Source organism: Diadema setosum, chromosome 13, assembly GCF_964275005.1.
Source record: "Diadema setosum chromosome 13, eeDiaSeto1, whole genome shotgun sequence".
In the NCBI taxonomy this organism is placed as follows: domain Eukaryota; kingdom Metazoa; phylum Echinodermata; class Echinoidea; order Diadematoida; family Diadematidae; genus Diadema; species Diadema setosum.
The window spans coordinates 2,436,875-2,463,817 of record NC_092697.1 but is presented as its reverse complement, the minus strand read 5'-3'; the positions used below and the strand labels follow the sequence as shown (position 1 = coordinate 2,463,817).

General features: G+C 37.5%; 1 protein-coding gene across 1 annotated transcript in view; it reads right to left on the bottom strand.

Annotated features, from left to right (window-relative positions):
- Nucleotides 1-10,455, bottom strand: part of LOC140237065 (uncharacterized) — a 65,021-nt gene extending 54,566 nt beyond the window's left edge. Inside the window, exons 1-2 of the mRNA XM_072317004.1 lie at nt 10,377-10,455; nt 5,932-6,171 (exon numbers count right to left, since the gene is read on the bottom strand). Of these exons, the coding sequence (XP_072173105.1) occupies nt 5,932-6,171; nt 10,377-10,455 (319 nt within the window). The remainder of the gene's footprint in view (nt 1-5,931; nt 6,172-10,376) is intronic.
- Nucleotides 10,456-26,943: the final 16,488 nt, after the last annotated feature.

Below are 26,943 nucleotides of genomic sequence, written 5' to 3'. Positions count from 1 at the left end.
AACTTCAGCGGCGTCCGACCGATGCCCTAAAAATCAGCGGCGCCTGGTCGGTCACTGGTCGGTCACCGGTCGTTCTCCGACCGGTTTTAGCTAAAAACTCGCCGACCGGTCGCCGAGCAGGCTGATTTTGGGGGTTGTGACCATAGCCTTAGCAGTGCGCGTGGGAAAGCTGAACGTTTAGCGTGGAAAAGTTTAGCAGTTAATATGAGAAGGGATCATTCTGTACGTGGATTTCACGGAGAGAGCATCAATTTCGGGCCCTCGCTTAAATTACCCCCCTCCCCATAACCACCCCCTACCCTTTTTCCTACTAAAAATGCATTGATTATTTGTGAAAGTCGTCGATACACAAGTAAATGTGGAATTACTCGTTGTATAATTAAATGCCTATTGACCTATCGATGTGGCAGGTAATAGACATTGAGGAAAGTTGTACTGTACAGCCAAAACTAATTATTGAATTAATAGGAATTTAATTTTTTGTATCTTATAGTTTGAGATCGTTGTCCTTAAACAAGTGTGGATGGATATCGCGCTAAAGGTGGATTATAGTTCCGAGTGATGAGGGAATCGCAATGTGTGATCGTCTAAGGGATCCCAGACAAGACTATCTTGTTGTCGAAGTCTAGCTTGGCAGGTTGGGGCTTTTCTGCCATTTTTTCCTCAAAGGTTTTTTTTTTTTTTTTGGCAGTTTTTCACCCAATCCTGGGGTCTCCTTCCCTCCTGGGACGTGCGCGGCTTCGCGCCGTGGACGCGCTGCGGCGCTGGGGCTGTGTTCCTCACGGTACGGTGGGTCCATGGGGTGACAAAACTGGGTGGCGTCGCTTCGTGTTCAGGTGCGGTGCTGCGCGTCTTTTCTGGTGGGGATTGGTAGAGGCGGAAAGTGTTCAGTCCTGGGCCTCTGCGCAGATGTAGTTTATACAGTACATGAAATGTTTTCCACTTGTTATGTCAAACTCGAAGGAAATGGTGTATTTCGGAATGTTTGTTTTATTAACAATTGTTATTGTGGCCATTTATGCATCAAGAGGCACCGTGAGGAAAGCCGGCTATTCACGGACGCGCCCACCTGTGACTAGTGCCGAGCACTTTTCTGATGCAGGGGGCTTTTGTATATGGGTCTGTACGCGCTTGTGGGTTCCGAGTTGAGTGGGCTCGCCTGTCAATCAGAGAAGTCCATTGTAGTTATACTCGATGGGGATACTTCTCGGATTACCATGCATAGTCAGGTCGCTTAACGTCAAATTTTGAGATTACCGTTACACGGCGGATTAAAGCACCAAATTTGGAGAGATGACCCCTCAGGACCTACTCATTGACATTTGAGTAGGAGCCCTTTGCAAAATTTTTATTTTCATGGTATAAATGCCGAATTTCATTTTGCAGAAAATTTCGCGGAAATGAAACTTTCGCAAATTTCGCGAGGAGCTGATATCGCAAAATCAAAATGCGCGCGATTCTAAACAATGCATTTGATGCCAGTGGCAATTTGCGGAAGTTTCATGCTGCGAAAAAGACCGTCGGCTCCAAGTCACGAACATTTCATGTCGGGAAAATAACACCGTATTTATGTATCTGAGAGAGTAAAGTAACGAAAACGAGGTTCACATTTGTGGTACTTTTTTCATTTTTCATGGAGCTGGAAAACATGAACCCAATCTTGAATTCCATGATCAACAAAGCATTTGAAACATAGAGGTGGTTGAATTAATTACCGATTTATGAAGAGAATAATGCTGTCGAGGTGTCACAGTGTTATGTACATTTGCCAGTTCAGAGTTATGTACATAAAGCATAGCTGCAGATCGTTGTCTAATGTTTTTTTTCCCCCTTTGGGGGGGGGGGGGGGGAGGGAAGGAGGGGGCTGCGGACCGTTGACGGGAGTGTTCAAGGGTCAGTGATCTCCCCCTCCCCTTACCATTAGAAAACGTTCTAAGCCCCTTTTATAAAGTAACTAAACTGGGAATAGGGACCTACACCACAATGTGACAACTCAACAGCATTTTCTCTTCATAAATCGGTAATTAATTCACCAACCTCCATGTTTCAAATGCTTTGTTGATCATGGAATTCAAGATAGGGTTCATGTTTTCCAGTTCCATGAAAATGAAAAAAGTACCACAAATGTGAACCTCGTTTTCGTTACTTTACTCTCTCAGATACATAAAAACGGTGTTATTTTCCTGACATGAAATGTTCGTGACTTGGAGCCGACGACCTTTTTTCGCAGTATGAAACTTCCGCAAATTGCCACTGGCATCAAATGCATTGTTTAGAATCGCGCGCATTTTGATTTTGCGATATTAGCTCCTCTCGAAATTTACGAAAGTTTCATTCCCGCCAAATTTTCTGCAAAATGAAATTCAGCATTTATACCATGAAAATAAACATTTTGCAGAGGGCTCCTACTCAAATATCAATGAGTAGGTCCTGAGGGGTCATCTCTCCAAATTTGGTGCTTTTATCCGCCGTGTAACGGTAATTTCACTAAGCGACCTGACTAGCAGGGAGTCCTCCGACAAGGGCCTAAGAGGCAAGGCGGGATCCGGGGTGCTTGTCTGTAGGTGACCCGAACGCAGAGAGCACTGCCATATATATGTTGTTGTATTCCACGGTGCAGATGCTCGTCATGAGATGAATACAAATTTGCGGAAAGAAAACCCGGGTCCTTCCAGAGTTAGACATAGCAGTGGCGTGTTTAAAAGCATAAACTTACTACTTGGATAATATTTCTGTTTGTCGATGTGAAATTACCGAATCCTGAAACCGGAAAGTATAATTATGTATAACAAGCATTGGAATGATCATGTTGTTACTTTCTCGTCTATAAAGTGTACAACCCTATCATGTTATCATGAGTAACTATGTTATGTAATGTGGTAAGCACTTTTTGTTTTGGTAAACTTTTACTCTCCAATAAATCCATGAACATGCATACGCCATTCTCAGTTTGTATTTATCAATGTTTATGTCGGAAGTGCAGTGAGTGTAATGAATACCAATAAGATTGTCTTCGTTAAAATCATTGTTATCCCAGAGAGCCTTTCATTGTCTTTACCCAAACATTTACCTTCAGTTATAAGGATTTACAGGTCGCCAAAGAACATAATCGTCCGTGGATATATCATGATGTATCGATAACTGAGTCATTCTGATTTATTATGACCTTTTCTTACAGAACGAGACACGTTCTCGCATTATAAGAGCTATGCGATATTCCATAATGACACAATGTTTACAGCTGCACTTTGACTTTGTGCCTAAAACAAGATTCTCAGTATGCGTTTGATTTTCATGCTATCCTTTGACAATTTGTTTGATATAAATCTCTGCTTCTCTGATTTATTTTGAAATGACCCTTGATCCCATTCTTCCTCTCTCCCTGTCTCTTGACTTTCGACTGAACATACTTCTGACGACTGAACATACTTATTTCTATTCGTATTTATGCACTAGAATATAAAACATGATGCATTTATAGGGGTCATCCCACGAGTCATACAGCCCATGAGTTGGACACTACGCACAAAAGGCTCACGAGACCGACACTAAGCAAAGAAAGCCCACGAGACCGACACTACACAATAAAGGCCCACGAGACCGACACTAGGCAAATAAGGCTCACGAGACCGATACTAGGCAAAGAAAGCCCACGAGACCGACACTGGGCAAAGAAGGCTCAAGAGACATGGGATGAACAGCGCCATCTACATGTCAATTACCTGTACAGGGTGTTCCATAACAGGAAAATTACATACGGGCGGGTGCAATTTCGTCACGCTATCGAGCGAGATATTGTAACTAATTGAACAGCACCATCTACACATCAACGACATCAAGTTTGTATTTCTACACGTGTGGCTTTTAGAGGGCAGTTCTGTCACGCTACAGGGAGCGAAATTGTTACAAATTTGTCTCTTTTTTAAAATAAAATTGTCCTCTTCAAGGGAACCCCCCCCCCCAAAAAAAAAAGTATGAAAAAATAATAGAGGACAAGAACGATATATGGTTTGATTTTAGATGCCATCGTGCTATTTTTAATAGGCCTTCCCAATTTCTAGATAGACGGTGGACAGGCTGTAATTTTTTTTCGGCCTTTTCTTTCTCGCTTCTCTAGTTAGGTATTCCTTATTAGATAACCTATCGTCCTGCTTTTACCCGCCTGCTTAGAGTTCAGTTTGTAATTTTTTTCTGCAACTATAATGTATATATGACATTTCAAATGATGAAAACGTTTTATATCGCAGCGATTCAACTCTATTTGTGGCTGGTAATTGTAAAATCATTCTCCTCAAAAAGGTTTATTTTTTATGAAATAGAATGGCTGTTTTTATGGATGCATGTTCTTTTTCCGAATCCTTAACGATACCTTGATATTATAGACGATATCATTTTATTTCTGCGAATTTATACTAAATCAGCAGCTTTGCAGATGACTACTCCCCTTCCCTATCATGTAAAGCAAGTATGCACTGCAACATTAACCAGTTTGTGAAATATTTTCTTGTATACTTCATTTCACACCTAGGTATTATTCGAAATAGTTGATCTTAATGTCCACATTTATCTATTTTATCGCATTTCTAAGCAAGTGTATACCGGTATAATATTTTTGCGGAAAGGGAAACGAGGGTGTTTTGGCATTTTCGAATTAATGTTGAAACATTTCATGCACTTTTACTGAATTTTGTTTATTTTTTCCCAAACAGTCAAACACACAAAACACAATTAGAAATCGTGAACAGTTCAGGGGGCGAGGGAGGGCAATTATTGACGGGGTAATCCCCTAGCAACTCTCCTTTTCCATCGCTATCTTCCTTATGCCATTATCTGGATACCCTATACAATTAATTGGTCTATAGGTGGCGCTGTTCATCCTGACGGTCTCGTGGGCCTTCTTTGCCTAGTGTCGGTCTCGTGAGCCTTTTGAGCGTAGTGTCGGTCTCATGGGCTTTGTTTGCTTTAAACTAAAAGTCACGAAAATGTTGGATAGAATGCGTATGTTTTGTGTATATTTTGCTTTTAAAAAGTTGTTGAGTTTCCCGGTTGTCAGAGTGGACTGAAGTCGTAGAGTGAAGACAATTCATCGTGGACACCAGAGATTAACAGGTTTTCTGTTCCGAGGTGTTATTCATATTCTAACGGAGAGGGCGCTATATTGCTAAAACGAAACATACACACTCTGACGCCCAGATTTTGTGAATGGCCGGCTCCTTGAAAAAAGCGCCGCACGGGCCAAATGCTAAAAGCGGCGCGCAGCGGGATTTTGAATGGGAGGATTTAAAAGAACGCGGCGAAACATTAGAAGACCGTTGAGCGGGAACGCCGCTGTTTTGCTGGAGCATGTAATCTGCCAAGGCGCCTTAGTGTCGATCTCGTGAGCCTTTTGTGTGTAGTGTCGAACTCATGGGCTGTATAACTCGTTGGCTTATTTTACTTTATGTCGAACTCTTGGGCTTTATTTACTCAGTGTCGAACTCTTGGGCTGTATAACTAGTGGGCTGTATGACTTGTGAGCTGTATGACTCCTGGGCTGTATGACTTGTGGGCTGTATGACTCGTGGGTGTCGGTCTCGTGACGTGCACCCCATTTCGTATATGTTCAGTAGTATTTCCCCATGCTGCTGAATAAGATATGTGTATTATGTAGGTATGTGTCCTGGCTGTCACGTATTCAAGCATTTGCTTATCATAGTGGCAGTCCTTCTTCCGCATAATATCTCAGGGAGTTATTTGGAAATACAGTGTATGGTAATACGAAATATGTTTTGTTAATGGAATTAACTCACAAATATATTTTCCTTCTTCGAGTCATGTATATTGTAATCTGTATACTGGTATCTTATGTGATATTACTGAAAAGAGTCTTGATTTAAGTATGAAATTGTGTTGGAAGAAAAATAAATCAAACAAGTAAACAAACAAACAAACTTGAGGCCGATGAAGTAAGGACCATTTGGGAGCCTCCGTGCATGTTTGCTCTGTTGATTGTGTGGGAGCCCTCATCCGACCAGTATATCATCTCATCTCGGTAGTCATAGTCAATACCTACGGGCGAAGCCAGTCCAGAGATGGGTAACACCTCGAACGGCGACTGGCTAAAGCTGGTATCATTTGACTCAAGTTTAACGATTGCCGGAACTGATGTGTCGGCAACGAGGAGAATGTGAGCTGGAGAGGACGTAATGAGAAAGATGGTTTCACTGGAAATAGACAAAATACGTGGTGATGTAACTTCGGATATGGCTTTTCCGCATTAGGCAAAATAATCTTCAGCGAAATGTGCAAATAGAACATAGACTATAAGATCTAGTTGGTCTTTCGGACTAGAGTCGCTCAGACTAACAGATTATCAAAAGTTTAATCTAAATCGGACGACATACGAGAAAATAGTGGAAATTGAAAGTGAGCTTCATTATTTTGAAATAATTCAACAACTCTAAAAAGTTACTATTATTGATTAAGGAAATGCAAGCCTATCCGTAAATGTGGTGTTGCTAGGTTGCATTTTGGTCATGTAAAAAAAAATATCATAAATAGATTAATAAAAGAAAAAGAAGTATGTTTCATTCCGCTCCTCCGACTTGACCCTATAAGAGCCAACTTTTGACTGGTCTTTTATTGCATGTCATGCTTGGACTTTTCAAGACCTATATCTACGATTGAAAGTGTCCACTTTAGAATTGCGACTTCACTTTAAAAGATAAAACATAGCCTAAATGAGAAACAATGTAGAAGTGTAAATACTTTTGTGAAAACCTATGCAATTCGTATCATTATAAGAAGACTTTATGGGCTCATTACAATTTTTTTAGAGGAAAGCAAAGACACACAAGTTTTTGTATTAGATTTATGTATAGCAATACACTGCGTGTCACTCATTGTGTCTTGGAAATAGACCTGGCAGTCTAGTCTAAACAAACACCGATCAGGGAGTGAATAGTTTGCAGCATCTTCACCAACAAGAAAGACTTTATTCATTGCAATGAATAGATGCAATTTAACCTTGTTTTCTTAAAACGAGTCTTTTTTAATGAGTAATATGCGATTGCGAATATCACTTGAACTACGTACTGAAACATGTGTTTACGTGACGAACAACATTGAGAGAGCATGTAAGGCCCACAGTTTTACCGCCGGTGAATGTTTGTTGGTATATTGTACTATAAAAGGGGTTTCAAAAAAAAAAAAAAAAAAAAAAAAACTACATGTGATTTAAATGAATGCCGCAATATCAGAAAAACACACGCTTGAGAGAAATCAGGTAATCCATTCAAATGTCATGAATGCTAAAGGACTCGATAACTCCTACCAAAGGTCGCTGCACATACTGTATACATAAGTATCAAACTTGAATAAAACTTCTGAATGGAAATTTGCGTTCATGCGAGCAGTGTTGATTTATTTCGTCATGTTCATGATATGGTATATTGTTCACATTACCCTTACGGGTATGTGGTGTCCTGCATATTAAGTCTGTGGGCATTTCAGAATTCAGTATGGGACGGGTTTGATAATGATACAACATTGAAATCATGTTGTGTTTTGTATGTGTGTGTGTTTGTGTGTGGGTGGGTGGATGAGGTTACAAAGATGCCTGCTTGTCACAAAAAAAAAAGAAAAAAATCTTTCCTGAGCGCAAGGTTTTTCTTTGATATTATAACTATAATCATAACAGCATTATTATATCAAGGAAACTGTAAGGTTCTATAATCAGCACATGATGACGTTCATGCAGTCGTTTGAACCAGTATGTCTCGGAAATATCAGAGCTATTTAGTTTTGTTTACATGAGATGATTTAAACATGAAATAATATGAATATAAATAGTATGAAATAAATACGGTTGCGTTGTTGGGTAGGAGTAAACTACACTATTTATTGGAACAACAAGAAATGTGTCGTGAATAATTGACCAACATAGTATATCTGTATAATATAAATATAATAATACTTATTATTATTATTATTTTTATTATTTATTCGGCAATTCAATATACAATACAAGTTGACATAAAAAATACAAACAGACAATCGTATTACATGATATGAAAATTTTGGTGTGAAAATTATGAGCAAATCGATAAAAAAACGTTCTTTGCTGAACTTGGCATCGTTCCTAATTTTGCACGTGTTGTGTTGTATGAGGCTTGTGCGTGATGATGAAAGGCTGCGCTGCTTGATACATGAAAGTTTTTGTTTGTAAGAGTAGGATATTGTTATTGTAAGTAATTGAAGTAGTTTAAACTGTATTGTACTGTATTGTACCGTATTGTAGATACATCACAATCTAAGAGAATTGTACAGCCTGGTTATACGACATTCATAGACACATAATGCTGCAACGGTTAACCAAAGTACATCACAACAGTCAAAGTCAGGAAGAAAACCGCGAAAGTAAAGGACAAGCTCACCTTCATAGACACTTGGCTTGAGTGAATCCAGCAATACTAGAACACATCAGTGACAGTTTGAGGAAAATAGACAATCTGTTCAAAAGTTATGGATTTTTAAGGTTTCTGCTAAGTCACGGCTGGATGAGAAGACTGCTATAACAGATGTCACACGTCTACAACGATATAAAAAAAATATATATATTATAAAAGAAAACGCCACAAATTTTCACTTTTCTCGCCTAATAAAAGAACACTTGACTTCCATCTTTCAGAAGGCAGGGGTAATAATATCACCCTTGACATAGGTCAGTGAATAGTCGAGGAAATGTGCACTTTTTTCAAAAAGTAAAATTTTGCGAAATTCTCTTTATATTTTACTTATATTGTTCTACGTGACATCATACATTGTAGTAGTCTTCTCAACCAGCATGCAGTGACTGTGCAGATACTTTAAAAATTCATAACTTTTAAACGTATTTTCCAATTTCCCCAAACTTTCACTGTGTTCTACTAATATTGCTACATTCACTCAATTCACATGTCTATGAAAGTGAACTTGTCCTTTAAGTAATTGAATGAAGTTTTTCTACATAAAATATCAAGCTCAAATAGCTGTCAATGTTGTGATGAACAACCCCTGAGAATGAGATGAACGAAAGAAATATAGCAACGTGCATGGTATCTGCCTCTTTTCCATAGTCCAAATGTCATTTCCAACGATTTTTTTTTTAATTATTCAAATGTACGCTCTTCTAGCAACAAGCGCTCAGACGACGCGCAGACATGATCTAAACAAGCCCTTTAATATTTTCCGCCGAAGCGTTAACAGTAGAAATAGAGTAAACACTTTCTGCTGGCGGGTGGTCAGAAAACATTTGAAAAGATGAGCAGGATGAGGACTTTTTTTCTTTTCTTTTTTTTAGTGGCGAAAGGGCTCAGGGGGAAAATGTACATCCGGATCATGCTACAAGATTGTTATCATTAGATTCAGTACCCTTATCAGCGTAGATTTTTGTTTTGATATTGAGGGCAAACCAGGAAGAGAGTGAGAATCAATCCCTAGATCCTGTGCGCGAACTGAAGTGTTAGTAAGGTAGTTCTCCTCTGTCAATTTGAGTACAAGACAAGATTACTAGTGCCAGAGTATAAGCTAGCAGCAAGGGTAGTTTTGAAATGGGCGCACACGGTACCTACAGCCAATTAAGATCAGCTCGACAAAACAGCACAGCCGTCTCCAGATGTCCATATCATTTACACCGGTTACAGTGCGTTATTCCGGAGGTTCGGTAATCCGAAAACGAAATAAGGTTCGTAATTCCGAAGGTTCGCAGTACTCTTTTTTTTTCGAAATGATAACGAATTCTATTTCATTTTCGGATAAACAAATATCTAGGTATACACTGGAGTAGGGAATTTGATTATTTCGGAACATCGACCTTCGGAATAAATCCTGTAAAAGATGAATTTAATGGGATTATCTTCTATTTACGTTTTCGTAGAAATTCGTCAGCTTTGCACAAAATCTTTTGCACGATCTCGTCAAAACTTGGTGAGTCTTGTGGGAAGTATCGTTTAAACGGCAAAGACTTTGTAACTTTCACACTGTTTCATGAATGAAAACAAATTGTTCGTAATCTTACTCGTAAAGAGAAATGGGTTTCATTTGTTTTGCTTTGTTTTTGCATAAATAAATTTAGCTCTAAGAGGAGTAATTAAAGCTGGTTGAATTAGATGTATACAGTGTGCGTGGACAAACAGATTTTGTTAATCGTCAATCGGAGATAACTTGAAAGCAATTTTTACATTTCATCCTATAGAATGGCGCTACATTATCAACAGTCACACCACTATCATTCATTGCATCGATTACATTTTGTTGTAGTTTGTTACGTCTGTGTAAGGTATAGAAAATAGAATACGCCTGATATGGATGAAATGATTTAGCCTATCAGAATGTTGCTAAGTAATAATTCAACTTACTACTGTGAACTCCGACAAAAACTCCGAGCAAGTACAGCAATCCTAGACACAGAATCTTCAGTAGTCCCTGGCCTCTCATGTTGGTGATTATCTGTTAAAATAATGATTGTATTCACAAATATTTGAAAGCAACGTCAACAGATGATTTAACTCGTTTCTTATGATACTCTAAATTTTTGAAAAGCTGTCACCCGTATCCATCTTGTTTTAGATTGCAATCCAGTTAGAATCGATATATAGTCAAATAGTAATTACCAGAACGATTTTTGATTTGATTTGATTTGATTTATTCACAAAATGCATATATACATACATTATTCACGAATATGCACATAGTTTGTACATGAAATATGTTATTACACATTTGTGTGGATCGTCATAAAGCTATGAAAAGCTTGACTGGGACGTCCAGTAGCGATAACTTGCGCATGATTGTGTACATAAACATCATTCAAAAAAAAAAGTATTATGCACATTCAATGAAATGAGAAAGAAATAAAGAAAGATAGAATGGAAAAATAAGAAGAGGGGTACTCTATTCATGGTGGTTAAAGGTGTACAAGATTGCTGATTCTGGTGACATAAAAAGACTCGCTGCTATAATGTACATGTACGTGATGACTGTACGTATCTCCGACAAAATAATGATGTGAACCTGAGGGTGCAGGCAAGAACCATGCAAATGGTTTGGTTTGGTTTGGTTTGGTTTGGTTTGGTTTGGTTTATTTTTACATTTTCTTTCTCCAAATATAATTGCAAATGAAGACAGAGTGATACAGAGTATGCAAAGAGAGAGAGAGAGAGTTTAACATACAAATCAATACAAGAAATATCATTTCCGTAACAACATCAGTCTGTAGTGACATATGAATCAAAATAACATATTAAGGCATACTGTATCTATGAACAAAGGAGAAATCAATACATGGGACCGTCATCATAAGCAGAGCTTGACTAGGATGAGGCCCTATCTATATTTATACGAATATAATACACCAATTATATATGTACTCATAAAACTCTTAATCTTAATACACGAAAAACATTTTGCGAAAGGAAAAAAAAAAAACAACGGAGAAGAAAAACAGTGACTTGGCGCTTTAAAGAAAAAAAAAACAGCACGCAGCACAATTGACTACTGGTATAGTACTAAGTAGACAATAGATGTGTGCAGGTGACATTGCAATAGAGAATGAATGCTTTAGCATGCCTATTTTTGGGGTAAGGTATGTGCTTTACTGAAGGTATGCAATATACAAATAAATACCCCTGTAAAGTCATTATCAAAGAGAAGAACGGGAGAGAATGGGAAAAATTAAGAAACATTTTGCATAGGTCATGGCTGACTGAGACTTAAGAAAAAAAAAGAAAAAAATACATTGATCAAAGACAACTAACTGGAAACATATTTCAATAATAAATACTTTTAAAATGAGCCTTAAAGGAAAAAAGTGAAGTACACTGCTTTAGTTGATCAGGTAGGTTGTTCCAAACATCGCGACCGTACCACATGTCTAATTGACTTCTGAGCTAAAACAGTTTTGGGGTTCACAAGGTGAAAGTCTGTCGAACGACGAGTTGGATATGTGTGTATATTCGAATTTAAGTGAAATATAAGAGTTTTTGATGTACTAGAAATTCTTGTGGGTTGCTGATATGTGGTTGAAATGAATAAGCTGCCAATAAGCTTAACAACTGCATTGTATGATTATCAGTATTATTTAAAAGATCGATGTTAAAATCTCCCATAATAAAACTGTCTTTCTTTTCCTGAGAAATAATACTCAAAATTTGATCAAAACTTTCGAAAAAACAATCAATATTATTTCTTGGGGACCTATATATATTATCTTTTATTATATTTTTTGCTTTACTATTCAAAATTTCAACAAAAATGTCTTCAGTACCCTCGATATATAAATCATGCCTGACTTTCATATCAATGTTATTTTTTTAATGTAGAAAGCAACCCAACCTCCCTTACCCAAGTAACGATCGGAACGATGCATTCGATAATGCTCTATAATTGAATATTGGTGAATTGTATTAAGCCAAGTTTCTGATATACTAATTATACTAAATTGAAAATTCTTATTCAAACTTCTGGCATTGATGTGAAGTAGACTAAACAAATCAAAAAATAATTGAAATTTATTTTGTTTTATCAGTGCATTACTCGGCATTTGTGTAATAACCGCTTTCGGAGTCATTCAAACTTTGATCATCAAAGATCATACCATGAGGGATCATTTTCGGTGTCGGGGTATGAATTTAAAGTGAAGGGTCGTGGGAAGAGGTTTGAGTGCAAGTGCAGGTGTCTGTGTGTGCATGTGCGCTGAGCGTGCGTGCGTGTGCATTCATCTTGAATGTATGTGATAAAGAGTGAGGCATCTAAGTTATTTGCTTGAAAATAGAGTCACCGTATACAAAACTAGAAAAAATATACAATGTCTGCAATATGCGGGAAGAATAAGTGGGGGAAAAAGACTACTACATTATTTGGCAGTCTGCCAGGGGTACCAAAATGGGTAATTATAATTTATACAGCAAATAGTATCTAAATAATTACTTTTTATATATTTACAAGAAAAGGAATCATAAAGTGATTGCGAAGAGAATCACAATACATACAAACAGATGTACCTATATCAACCGTGTCTATATTAAAGACAATGAACACATAACACGTATGCCTGTAAAATCATATGTACACAACTTCAAACAATTGTTACAAATTTACTTTTGAACTTTATGTGAACCAATGATAACCAAATATGAGCCAGAGCTTTAAGTACTCTCAGACAGGGACCATGAATGTACAAAAATAAAATAACATAATGATTAATCAAGTTTAGGAGCTGTCACATTACTCTTCGATCAGAGGAGTGATCACAGTAGAGCAGCATGGTAAAAAAAAAAAAAAAAAAAACTGTTTCATTACTAACAATTTGAGGGGTAAATAAAAGAAGTGAAACTAAGTTGTATGTGAGTGCGTGAAAGTTTCAGAATAACAGGCAGGTTATCACTTGAGAATCATTTTTCGCTCGTAGTAACACTTGAATAAGCAACCATAATAATATAAGAGAATTGCCAAGTGAAAAATCGGCGAGTCTCATTAAACCCAGAGTGATTGAGCAAGGGGCTATAATAGTGAAGTAATAATAACGGTAGCAGTGACATTGGTGTAAAGAAATCAATCTCAGCTCTGGAGAGGTACAAAAGAATGGAATTTAACAGCAAATAGCTTTGTGTGTAGTACTGAAATTATTGTGAGCTATTACCAAACCAAAGGTGCTAGCAGTAAACAACTTAATACGGTTAATGAACTTAGAGAAACTTGGTTGGCTTAAAGTCATTGGGCAAGGGTCGTCGTACTGGACCAAGATTCCTGTGCATACTTTTTATTGTCTTACATAGGGCAGTTTAATCAAATTTATGGCAGTTAAACCAAATTGGTGTTGCAGTACCAGGGATAGGATAAATGCACTGACACACTCATACACAAACATGCTGTCTTTATACACTGTGAAAGTGCTCGTTGTTCCATTGCCCTCTCTTAATAGAGAACACATAAAAGAAATGGGACAGAACCTGGCTGGTATATAATGTGGAATGACGATCTGGTATTGCTTAAACATAATTGCAAAAATGGTATTGCTTAAACGTAACTGCAAAAAAGGGTATTCTTCACTTGTCTTCTGAAAGTATGCTTTGATTGGCACCGTCGTATTTCATGAGAAAAAGAATTCCAGATGTCAGGACCAGCATGTCGTATGGCTCGGTGGGCAAGGGCAGTTTTTGGATTTTCTAGGTGCACGTTTGTCGAGGTTCTGGTTGAATAACTATGAATAGCCGAATTAAAACGAAACATGTTCAAGATGTTGGTGAGGAGTTCGTGGGAATGGAATCTATACATAAACACAGCACTTTGGATAATCTTAACAACAATGATATCAATGATAATAATGATGACATCGATTACAATGTTAGTTACACTTCAGCAACACACCCACATTATATACCACATTTTTTTAAAACAGAAACATAATATGGCCTTCATTACTACAGCAAATGCCAGAATACTGTATAATCTTCTTTTTTTTTTTTGCCTTATACAAACACCAAAGGACAATGGTACATTATTGACATGTTGAAGCTTCAAAGGGCTGAAAGCACATGATAAACATTATTTTGGAAAGCTATGTCAACACTGTTAGCAGAGGTTACAGCTCGTTATTCCGAAAGTTCGTTATTCCGAAGGCTGTTTATTCCTAAGATTCGTTATTCCGAAGGTTCATTGTTCCGAATTTCATTTTCGAATTAACCAGTCTTCGGAGTAACGAACCTTCGGAATAACGCCACAAATTTTCGGATTAACGAACCCTTTTTCATTTTCGGATTAACGAACCTCTAGGTATAGGGAATTTGCGTGTTTCGGATTAACGACCCTTCGGAATAACGAACCTTCGGAACAGCGAACCTTCGGAATAACGAACAGCACCCGTTAGCAGACGCATAGACCAATCTAAAGCGGAATATTTTTTGTTTATTTTTTATAGGGGATCAGACAATTCTCTAAGATATGAAGTTCGTATTTCTTTGTATCATAATACAATTACTTTGAAGTCAGAGAGCCACTAACTCAAATTAATTTCACCCCGTCGCGTCCAGTGAGAATGTTGGGCCTCTATTTCATTATTTTCTTTTTCTTTTTTTTGGAGGGGGAAATTAATTCAATTCAATTCAATTCAGCTTTTATTTTTACATCCAGCAAGGAGTGAAGCAAAATATGATATAATATAAAGCATGAGTAAAACAACGACATTGTTTGATTAATTACAATCAAGGAAAAAGAAATACGAAACGAAAATGTGATTCGCATAGTATTAAGACAACATTATTAGCATAACTAGAACACCTATGCATGCTTTGAAGAATAACAAAAGAGTAGGTATGAAAAAAGAATGGTCCACTAGATATTCTTGTACAAATACTTGGATCACTCAAAACATGATAAGTATACATCGTGATCGTCATTATTCAAACCTTAATCATTTTGAAGTATACAGGAAATACAATTACAGGCAAATCTAAAATAAAGTAAATCTAACAAATCTTCCTCTTGTGTGTCTGTCGAAAAGTGCATTATTTCTCTCACGGGTCACGTGACAGGGAGTCTCTACACCTTGCAAACTTGTCAAACATTGTAAGATTTTAAGCTTCCCAACAATTGTATAATCACGTTCACATAATCATGGTTAACCGAAATGCCATCCCCTTCAAATGTTCATACGTCGCAGGATGTTATGTTTGTAATTTTACATTTTTGTGAGAGAGCATAATCATCTGGAACTGAACCCCCAAAAAAAAAAAGAAGAAAGACCATTAGTTGTTGTTTTTACACTACAGTCTAGTTCAATAACACTTTAGTTTTATGTGTGCCCTTGTACAAATTAAAAAAAAAAAACACGAGATAAATCAAAAATATATCAATTACGTGATCCTTCTAACAAAATAATGATTTCAACTAACTGATTCATCCCTCTTTGAATGCTTAGGAATTATATCAATTACGTGATCCTTCTGACAAAATAATGATTTCGACTAACTGATTCATCCCTCTTTGAATGCTTAGGAATTAGCGGGCTATAGTAAAATAAAATAATGATTGAGAATAGAAATAAAGGTTCTCTGAAATACAAATGCATATATCTTGCACGTTTATCAGCATAACTTGCATGTTTCTGTGATATTAATGTAATAACGAAAGACATGGCTAGGGAACATGCAAGTTATGTTGAGTCGAGGGGAAGGTGCGTTCTATAATGTCTTTTGTTAAACATATCAGTACTTAGTAATGATTGACAGATGAGGTCACAACAGGAATATTGGTTTGGAAGGATTTTTATGAGCACATCCAAGTAATGTGAAGACATATAGAAGAAAAGTTAGTTAAAAATATATGTAATGTTTCTAGATATTCGTTTCACCGCGAAAGTAATGTTGAGGGTATCATAAATCAACACAAATCAACATGCATTTGTATTTCAGAGAACTTTTAAAGAGCCACTATGGTAGCGGTTGATGAATATTGACGGTAAAAGTCTCCCGTATGAACATGATGAAAACCAAATTAGCAAACAGACAGAAAACACAAATATGTCATATTACTTAAGGATATCTTCGTGTCGAGAGGAATTAAAGCTCATTTTACGGAATATTTGCACAGGTGCAGGAACGTATTTCTTTTTAATCATAATGGTATCCTGCTCGTTTACCGGTGCCTTGAAACCTGTATCACCCACGGCACATGGTACGCCTTTTATGTTAGACCAGCCGAACATATACTGGATAGCAAAAGAAAGTACCCACTTTTGTCAAAGGCCGCACACAAAAATTCACTCCCTAGAAATAAACAATTTTTGTACATATAGGTATGCTGCAATATCAAGTCATGTCAAGTTCTTCTTTGTCATAAAGATATTCACTTGCTTATGTGCATGTGATTAGTAAGGGGCATTGTAGGACATCTATGTAAAAACATTGTTTATTTCTAGGGGGTACATTTTTGTGTGCAGCGTTTGACAGAAGTGGGTACTTTCTTTTGCTGTCCAGTTTATATACAATTATCAAATGATGACATTTATGAGGTTAACGTACTGATGCATACCGTACTATACTGATGTGCCACTCAACTTGATGTATGATTACGTCAAGTCATAGTGCCTAAAAATGAACTTTCAACAGTTCAAGATCATTAATGATAAACACACCATGTTTTAAACACCAAAGTTGGGCTAAATTAGTGTCTGCCATACGTTCTGCTGGTTTATCAGTTGGCTGTATAAGATATGCGTAGGTTTTCGAAAATTTTCGATTTTATGTTATTTTTGTATTGTCTTTGCATTCATACTATCCCGGAATGGTATATAAACTATATGTGCATGTCTATATCAAGGTGATAATTAAGTTCCACGTCAACAGCCTTCATACAATGACTATAATGTTGTCCATCAATTGAAGTAGATGTAAGGTTAACAAAGAAAAGGAAGGGCTCCAATATTCGCACCCACTGTGTCAAAGTGACAAATTTCATGCGTTTAGAACAAAATAACATTGTATCAAAATGGAGATGAGGTTCTAATCTTTATTTCTTGTTCATGTAAGTAGAGACATCACACACTGTAAGTACAACTTACCAGTTGCGTGCACTCGGTGCATAAGTTCCTCTACGTAATATCAGTGTAAGTGATCGCTTGAAATATTGGTGTCCACCTGGCAAAAGTCCTCTTACTCCGGAAGGATTTACCAGACAAATACATCAATCGGAAGAGTTCTAACATCAACCCATAGCCGCCTAATTGTAACATGCACGACGCCCGAGACACCCTGCAAACCTCTGGTCGTTAATCGATGGAATGAAGAAATGAAGGTGGTCAAATTGTGTCTTCCAGTCGAGGCAGAAATTCTGACGATTGGTCTCGGCGCTCATGATAACAATGCGGCCAAATTGGAAAGAGCTCGAAATTCCCTGATGCGTTGCTGAAGAAGTAGACCTGAACACCCACTGCATTTTATGATGCGTATCCCGATCGGTGAACATTTCACGATTTATGTTTTCTTCAGTAGCGAACCCCTGCCTTTAGGTGCGACATGCTTTGTTATTGTCTGTCTGTTTGTGCGTGTGTGTGTGTGTGTGTTGTGTGTGTGTTGTGTGTGTGTATGTGAGCATAAGAAGAGAAATGAAACACCAGCCTATTTCTCTAAACGAAGTTCCTCTTTTTTCCGCGCGATTGTGCAGCCCCCGAAATGAGTAGCCAAACAATGTGTGCTGTCTTCCAGGTCTGTCGAGTATGCCATGACTTCGTACGACAATGTGTCAGAGAAGAAAACTTTGTATTTCCAATGACATTAATTTACCTGATGATTTCCTTTTTCAAATCAAATGCGAAGTTATATCTGATGGCTGAGAGGTCCGAAGAGTTTGATAGAATACGTAAAGACTGACGTTAAGTACAATCATCCTCAAGTCTACTGGACTAGATCGCAGTTAAACATATACGTTCACTCTGCAGATCTTAACTTTAAAACAAGTGTGATATATTTCACTTATTTTTTTTTTTATTCATCCAATTCATCACTCTCGAGGGACCTACATCATATATCGATGAAGATATAGATAGATATTGCAAACGCTTTTAAACAATGTATACTAATAAACTCTGAGCCATAATTCTCTTGGCCCCAAAACCGCATTCGGTGGATACAAATTTAAAGAGAATCATTGTTTTGTTAGATTATCTCAATTTCAGTTTGAATAAGAACATGATATTAGCTGTATGCGACAAATATCATTCTGTGGAAGCATTGATAAAACCTATTAAAAATTCAAACCTTAGTTCGATCCCTGCCTTCTACTCTTGAAAACTGGCAATCAATGTCAACTGTTTTACCTCATGCGTGCTCTTTATTTCTCGTCAAAACAGACAAAAAATGAATACAGACATGACAGAAAGGAGAGTATATGTAGCTCCGAAAGCAGCTTGTCATAAGCATACTAAGTTCAGAGTACGTATTTGGACAATCATTGACACTTTGGCTAGTAACTGATCAGTGGGAATCAGTGGTAATGCTGGGAATATGGTCTCATATTCAAGTGATGTGCAGTTTAATGTTTCCAGGTTAGCATGCCTGTACAGTGACGGGGCGATCGTTAACGGCCTGGAAACATCAAATTGCACGTTACTTGAATATGAGACCATTCTAAAGCAAATAATTTTCACACAACAATAGATATAATAATGTATTCTTAAATGAATCCCATAAGGATTGGAACAATAATCCCCCAGCATTCCAACTGATTCCCACTGATCAGTTACTCGCCATCCCCTTTAAATAACTCATCATAGGAAATGGGTAAACGCGAATTCGCTCTCAATTGCAGGTAAGGTACTGAGTGAAGAACATGATTAGAGCACCTTGTTGGACAAAAATAAAATCTCGGGATACTACAAGTTGGATTCAACAAATGAAATGTGGTAATTGAATTCTACACAAAACATGCTAATCTCTCTTCTTTTCGTCAATGTTCAATGAGCCATTACAAAACATCGCTCGTATGAGCGAAGCGTGCCAGAACAGCCATATATTATCTCAGCGAATGCTGCAGACAGTTTGGCAGAAGAGGAGAATAACAAATCCCTGCGCTGAGCCACTGTTAACTGTGTCTTTGGTCATGGTACGGTTCCCTGTGGCACAGTTCACTTTACATACTTGCTTTAGTTGAGACTAACATTGGTTCCATTGTATGTCCATACGGAGTGCAGCAGGCAAAGATATTTATAAACCTGCCTATACATGTATAGAAAAGAGACCATTGCGATATGCTTGTTATTATGCCGTTTCATTGCTGCCTAAGCGCTTGAAGCGTTACAAAATACATGGACGTTGACTTTATCGTTAATGACACACGCGGAAGTTAATCCTCAAGGCATTTTCCCACGTTTTTACCATGCCTGTTCTGATCAACTTTCACGTCTTTGTTTTCTGTTGTTGTTGTTGTTGTTGCTATTACTGCTGTTTCAAGCCTAGATTCTCCTCTTCATATGAACGTGAAAACATACACACACAAAATATGGCGGAGTCTGTATAGATTTCGTATGAATTAGCAGTGTGTTTGCACTTCCGTGGGTTGTTTACACTGTTCTGCTGACAAAAAAAAAAAAAAAACCCGGAGGACATAAACCTCTTCCCAAATTCGTCTGTATCAACGGCAAATTTGAGTTTCTTATAAACTTTAAATGCTTAGTAAGTTAGTTTGATTAGGCATATGTAATTCTCGCTGAAATCATGATGAGAACGTATCTATAAGACGGGGGTCTAGGCTTTTGCGTAGGCAATTATTAACGGCAATGAATTGCGTTTTTAAGTTTTTATTCGCTTCAATGTCCAAGAAGACTACGTTTAGATAAAGGTCAAAGTACATAAGATATAGATTATCGCTATATAGGTAGAATGTCATCAGAGTTATAATTCAGCAGGATCCATGATGTACACATACAGGCGACCTTTCTTTGGCGTCAAGAATGAAATAAGCATAATAGAATAGGGACGTAGAAGGGGGGAGAAACCAAAATAATGATTATAAAAAAAGACAAAAGGGGAAATGAAACACCGAACTTTACGTATTATGGGTAGGATCTTATAGAAAGAGGATGACATATTTGTTGATCCAACATTGTTTGGGGACTTGTCTGTTCTTTAGAAGTTTGTTGTTCACAAGGCAGGTCAATCAAGGTCAAAGACTGCTTTTGTTTTTTTTTATGTAGCTCAGAAAACAAGAAGAGATATTATATCAAGAAGAGATATCAACCAGGAGGTGATAATAATTGGACAAAATAATGATAATCAATCGCCCTAATCTTGATGGGGATATCTTCTTCAAAGTCTAACTCTAATAACCCATAATATCTATCAGTGGAAAAATGAGCTAAGAAAATGGGATTCCATCGGGATTCGAAACCGAGACCTCCGGATTGCTAGCCCGGTACTCTACCGACTGAGCTATAGAAAGCCCTATAGTGCAGAAACCCTTAATTCTCAATGCTCGAATGGTCAGAAGCTATAGCAGTGTGTATGTGTGTGACACATCTTAACCTGACGTAAACCCGAAGGATAATTATTCAGCTTGGGGATAAATGCGAGGGATCACCGAAGTGATGCAGCTTTGGAGTATGTAACAAATGCAAACAGAAGGAAACTGACCAGAAATGAATATGATTTATACTTAGTGGAAAAAAATGAGCAAAGAAAATGGAATTCCAACGGGATTTGTTACATGTGCTATATCACCCAAGTCTCGATGTATATAATAATGTGGAATACCATGATAGAATAATGGCCTACCTAAAAAATGACAAGAATCTATGGTGTGAATTATAAGTATAAGGGTACCCAGAGTGAAATATAAGAATTAAGTAAATGGAATAAACAAAACGGTGTCATTCAAACATTTCAGTTTCATTTAAAACATGTACATGTTAACATAAAACAGCGATTATATGAACTCACAAGCACCAATGCAAATACACTACTTCAATCAACGATGACACTATATCAGGGCTTGAGTTTTCTTCTTTTGAACTATTATTAAGAAGACCATTTTCTAGATTTAAATCAATGTAAAGCTGAGCAGTTCTTACTTCACAGGGAAGATAGGAGGAAGATGAATGTATATAACAAGATGATCGGGCCTACTGACCGAAAGACGAAATATTCACCACGAACAATGCAATGGGAGAATTCTGACATCATAGCGTCATGTCCCTGAAACTGTGACTGAATTTCTTTCAATGAAACTAGTGAAACTGCAAGATTGCATCATTTTCTCATATCTTTTATCTGACTCCAATAAAGCTATATAACTATGAAACTTTGAGTTTGATTTTACTCTTTCGACATTGTAGTGAATAGAGAGCAGGGTTTTATGCACAGTAGCAGACCACACCCTCCTGCCACGTTAGGGGTTTTCCCCTTTCATTCACATTCTCGTCTTGAATTCAGCTCTGAATTGTTGAATGGAAATGTAGACAATACGCTGCAGTCGCCTTCAAAATACCCATTGTTATAAAAAATGCGGTAACAACTTGTAAGGAGCGAATGCACGCGGTGAAGGCCTAAACACCAGTCACTTGCCAGTCGAGTCCCTCTTAAAGGGTCTATGTAATGAATATCCATTGACTTGATTCGTTATGCCCTTAACGTCACTTATGTGGCCAAGTGAATATCTAAATACGAGCCATCTATTTCGTAATAATATTTCTAATATAGAAAACATTCAGTCTTCAGATTACTTGAATAAAAGCAAATCCAAACCAAGATTCTGCCACATAATATCGTGCATGCATGGGTAAAAACATCTTGTCCAAGGACGTACGCACTTGGCAGACTCGAACTCGGAGTCTCATCCACTAAACCATAGTGCCCAGGCAACTGACTGCTAGTACACATTTTCGTCTCTCTAAAAGATAAATAAAAAAAAATTACAATAACTTAGATTTGATGTAATTGGAAAGGAAGCGACTCTAGAGCCCTTTGCCTTAATGATTATAACAGAATGAGATGTAGTAGCTCATGGGAATTTCTTGGTAAAAGTACATAATGATAATAGTTTGGTTAAAACAGGATATCTTAGATGTCAGAACTGCTCAGGGAAGCCTACCCATCCCTCTATCGATCCATAGATATGGCAAATGAAACACATGGGATCTGTAAACTCTCGGTCATATCAGTGTCCCTCTCTTATCATAGTATTACGTTCAAAAGTGTTTAAACTTTTTTTTCGTTTCTATTCCTCTTTGGTTTCAATTCAGGCGTAATTGGCTCATACAGTATTGTAAGATAATGATATCTGTATAGACCTATCATGTCGTGCTCCATTTCACATTGATTTCGAGCTGTGTTTATTTTCTACTTTAAGTGTGTGTGTGTGTGTGTGTGTGTGTGTGTGTGTGTGTGTGTGTGTGTGTGTGTGTGTGTTTGTGTGTGCAGTGGCGGATCCAGGCGGAGCGCACTGCCCCCACCCCTTTATTTGTTTTTTTTAAACAAAAGAAATAAAAAGAACGCAATTCCTGGATCTGCCAATGAGTGTGTGTGTGTCTTTGCGTGAGTCGGGGTGTGTGTGTGTGTGCGTGTGTGTGTGTGTGTGTGTGTGTGTGTGTGTGTGTGTGTGTGTAGTGAATCCAAGCACTTTGTTGTTCGTACTTCGGTAGACGCACGGGGAAAAGAGAGAGAAAGAGGGAGAAAGAGAGAGAGAGAGGGAGGGAGCGGAGGAATGGAAAGAAAGAAAGAACAATTAAACATGATAACGAGCTCCTTTCGTACACGCATAGCTTTCCTGTTTATGCAGTGGGATACACGCACCAAACAACAGCAAATCAATGAGCATTAAATTTTCATGAGGAAACATTTTCGATTTGCACTACATTGCTTCTTTAGTGAGGGTTTTGTCCACTGACAACCTTCTCAGTAAATTCCAATATGTGGTTCGAGAAATAGATAGCTGGATAGATAAATGCATTGTAGACGGATAGATAGATGGATAGACAGATGGATAGATAGATAGATAGATGAGTAGATAGATAGATAGATAGATAGATAGATAGATAGATAGATGAGTAGATGGATAGATAGATAGATGAGTAGATGGATAGATAGATAGATAGATAGATAGATAGATTGATGAGTAGATGGATAGATAGATAGATAGATAGATAGATAGATGAGTAGGTAGATAGATAGATGAATAGATGGATAGATAGATAGATAGATTGATTGATTGATGAGTAGATAGATAGATGAGTAGATAGATAGATAGATAGATAGATAGATAGATGAGTAGATAGACTGATAAATAGATATAGAATGGAGATAGATAAAGAGATAGAGAGTGACAGAAACTCTGATGACATGATTTAAAGAAGCATTTCCATTATAGTCATTTAAGTTAGTCAATTAAATTGTTATTTACGCATTTTTATGCTAAAAGTGGTGAAGAAGCTTCCTTTACACACTCAACCCTTCTCTGAATTACGACTGTATCCACAGAAAAAGAGAAAATGCGGCCTGCAAAACAAATTGACCTGAAACTCTCAACATTGGTAGAGTTTATTCTTAAACTAATGACATCGCTTTCATCAATGCGTTGAATACTGTTAAAAAAGTTTACTGAATGTACCCTAAAATGCACGAACGGGAGCGGAGAAACGGGTGCACCTCACGAGTTCGACACCCACGAGTCATATAGCCCTCCACTAGTCATTAAGGTCCAGGAAGCCGGCACTAGGCAAATAAGGCCAACGAGTCTAACATTAGGCAAACATGGCTCACGAGACCGACTCCTTAAAAGCCCCTTGACGTAAAATCGGTCTCGTGAGTCTTGTAACTTGCCAAGTGTTGGACTCATAGGTTGTTGTTGTTGTTGTTGCTATTGTTGTGTGTTTTTTGTTTGTTTTTTTTTTTGTTTTTTTTTTGTTTGTTTGTTTGTTTGTTTTTTTTTGTTTTTTGTTTTTGTTTGTTTGTTTGTTTGTTTTTTTTTGCCTAGTGTCGGAATCATGACGTGTATAACTGATGGGCTGTATGACCGTTTTCTATCAATGTCGTTGGGCCGTATGAGTCCTAGGCGTCGGTCTCTTGAGATGACCCGGAACGGCGGAAGATTTGAAGACAAGTAGCGTTGCATGACCTTTTTCTTCCATGATGCTGGTTAGTTCGGACTTCAATACCGTGGGCTCGTAATTGCCTCCATCACACAATCTCAAAAAAACAAACAAACAACAAACTAATGTACAGTACAGGAAATTGATTCTATGAACTTCATATCATCACTACTGACTTTATTCATCCTCATAACCAATTATGTATATAATAGTTGTCATAATCATACTTCTAAAGTCATTTGGTTCAGTTGGTGTATACTGGAGTACACTGGAGTCCGACATCCACGAGTCTCATACAGCCTATGAGTCAAGCTTATGGATCTTGTTTGCCTAGTGACGAGCTAGTAGGCCTATTTTTTGCGTAGGGTCGAGCCCATGGGCTGTATGACTCGTGGACCTTTTTTCAATGTCAAGCTCGTGGGCCATATGATTTGTTGGTGTTGGTCTCGTGGAATTATCCCGTATACAGTATAGAGGAACTTGGTAGGTAGGACCGCTTGGTATTTTTCATCTTTGTGACGTCATAGACAGGAAATGTGACTTTTGGACTTTAGGGCAATAACGGGACTTTGTGGCAATTGCTGTTAATGATAATCAGTTTCTCTGAAAGGACCCAAGAAAATTTTTACACTGCTGAAAAGTGTTACGATGACATTCTAAGAAACGCCTTTGATATTCCACAGATCTCAAGTATCTACAACTCAGATAATCAAAATTTTTTTCAATACTATCTATTCCCGTTCTTTCAAAGAATATAAAAAACAGCGATCAATTTGGTAAGACTGTACATTATAACCAGAAAAAAAAAAGGTTACTTTAGAATGTAGCATTTCCTCTTTTGGAAATAAAAATTAACAAGGTAATGACTGAAACACACATTGCATTTTTCATTGAAGCATATGAAATGAAAATAGTACAGCAAAATTACCATACGACTTTAGCATAAGAAAATTCACACACATACACACAAACACACACACATACATGCACGCACACACACGCACACATACAAACAGAGAGAAATAGTGTGAGAGAGAGAGAGAGAGAGAAAGAAAGAGAGAGAGAGAGCAAACAGTTTGACAATAAATGATGCAAGGTGAAAATGGCATATTTTGCTGATGTACGCTACAGTGTCGTGTATTTGCATAGATCATTGTAACTGGCCGAGACTTCAGTGTTTATTCATCAAAGTTTGCATGTGCCAACAGTCTGCAGTTGAAAACAGTTGCATCGGTGTTCTATGACAGTTAACTACATTCTTAGTGATTTCTCTGCATGGGTGTTACCTTGTGATTCATTTTTTTTTAATGATATGTAAACGTATATAGCGTCATTGAGGATTTCAGCATTCTTGTCTTCAAGGCTAGACTACAAGTAGTACCCTGTTATTAGTGGCATGAAATAGAATTTCTATCATTAAGCTAATCACTGGTATGTCAACAATATTCTCATAGGCACTGAATACACTGGACAGCAAAAGAAAGTACCAACTTCTGTCAAATGCCGCACACAAAAATTAACCCCCTAGAAATAAACAATTTTTGTACACAGGTACGCTGCAATACCCATAGTAATCACGAACCCAATAGCAAGTGATTATCTTTATTACAAAAGAAAAAATGGAATGCACAGCATCTTGATCACTGAATTAAAAGTCACAAAATGTAACAGAATGAGCCTTACAAGTTTTACGCAAAAATCAGTGTCACAGGATGAGAAAAAAACAAACAGTCACAAACATCAATTTTCAATAATGTGTATGTCCTAACTCTGACGCATGCTCTGGACAAGCTGTCTGGCGTAGTCCTGGGGAGGTTCTGTCCATTCCTCCTGCACAGCTTGGATCAATGTTGGTTGTTTAAAAATGTTGTCCATTCAGTGGCCATTTTTGCGTGGTGGATAGTGCTTTTGTGTGGAACTTTTGATTCAGTGACCAAGATGCTGTGCATGTCAAGTTCTTCTTTGCTATGAAGAAATTTACTTGCTTATGTGCAATGTGCATGTGATTAGTAAGGGGAATTGTAGCACACCCGTGTACAAAAATTGTTTATTTCTAAGGAGTGAATTGTGCGGCCTTTGACAGAAGTGGGTACTTTCTTTTGCTGTCCAGTGTACATGTTCTCTTTTATCTGTCTCCACAGTTCGTAGAGGGCGTCAGGGGATATTACCAATGAAATTACGACAGAATGTACACAGATTAAGCTCACTTCAGTTTCAAACTCAGCTTTTGTTTCCTAGAATTGTGATGATTATAATGATACCAATGAAACGGATATCAAAGGATATCTAATCCAAGATCTTTCGTGCCGGAAATGATCTTGTTGTTTAGATTTCTGCTTCATTTTTTTTTT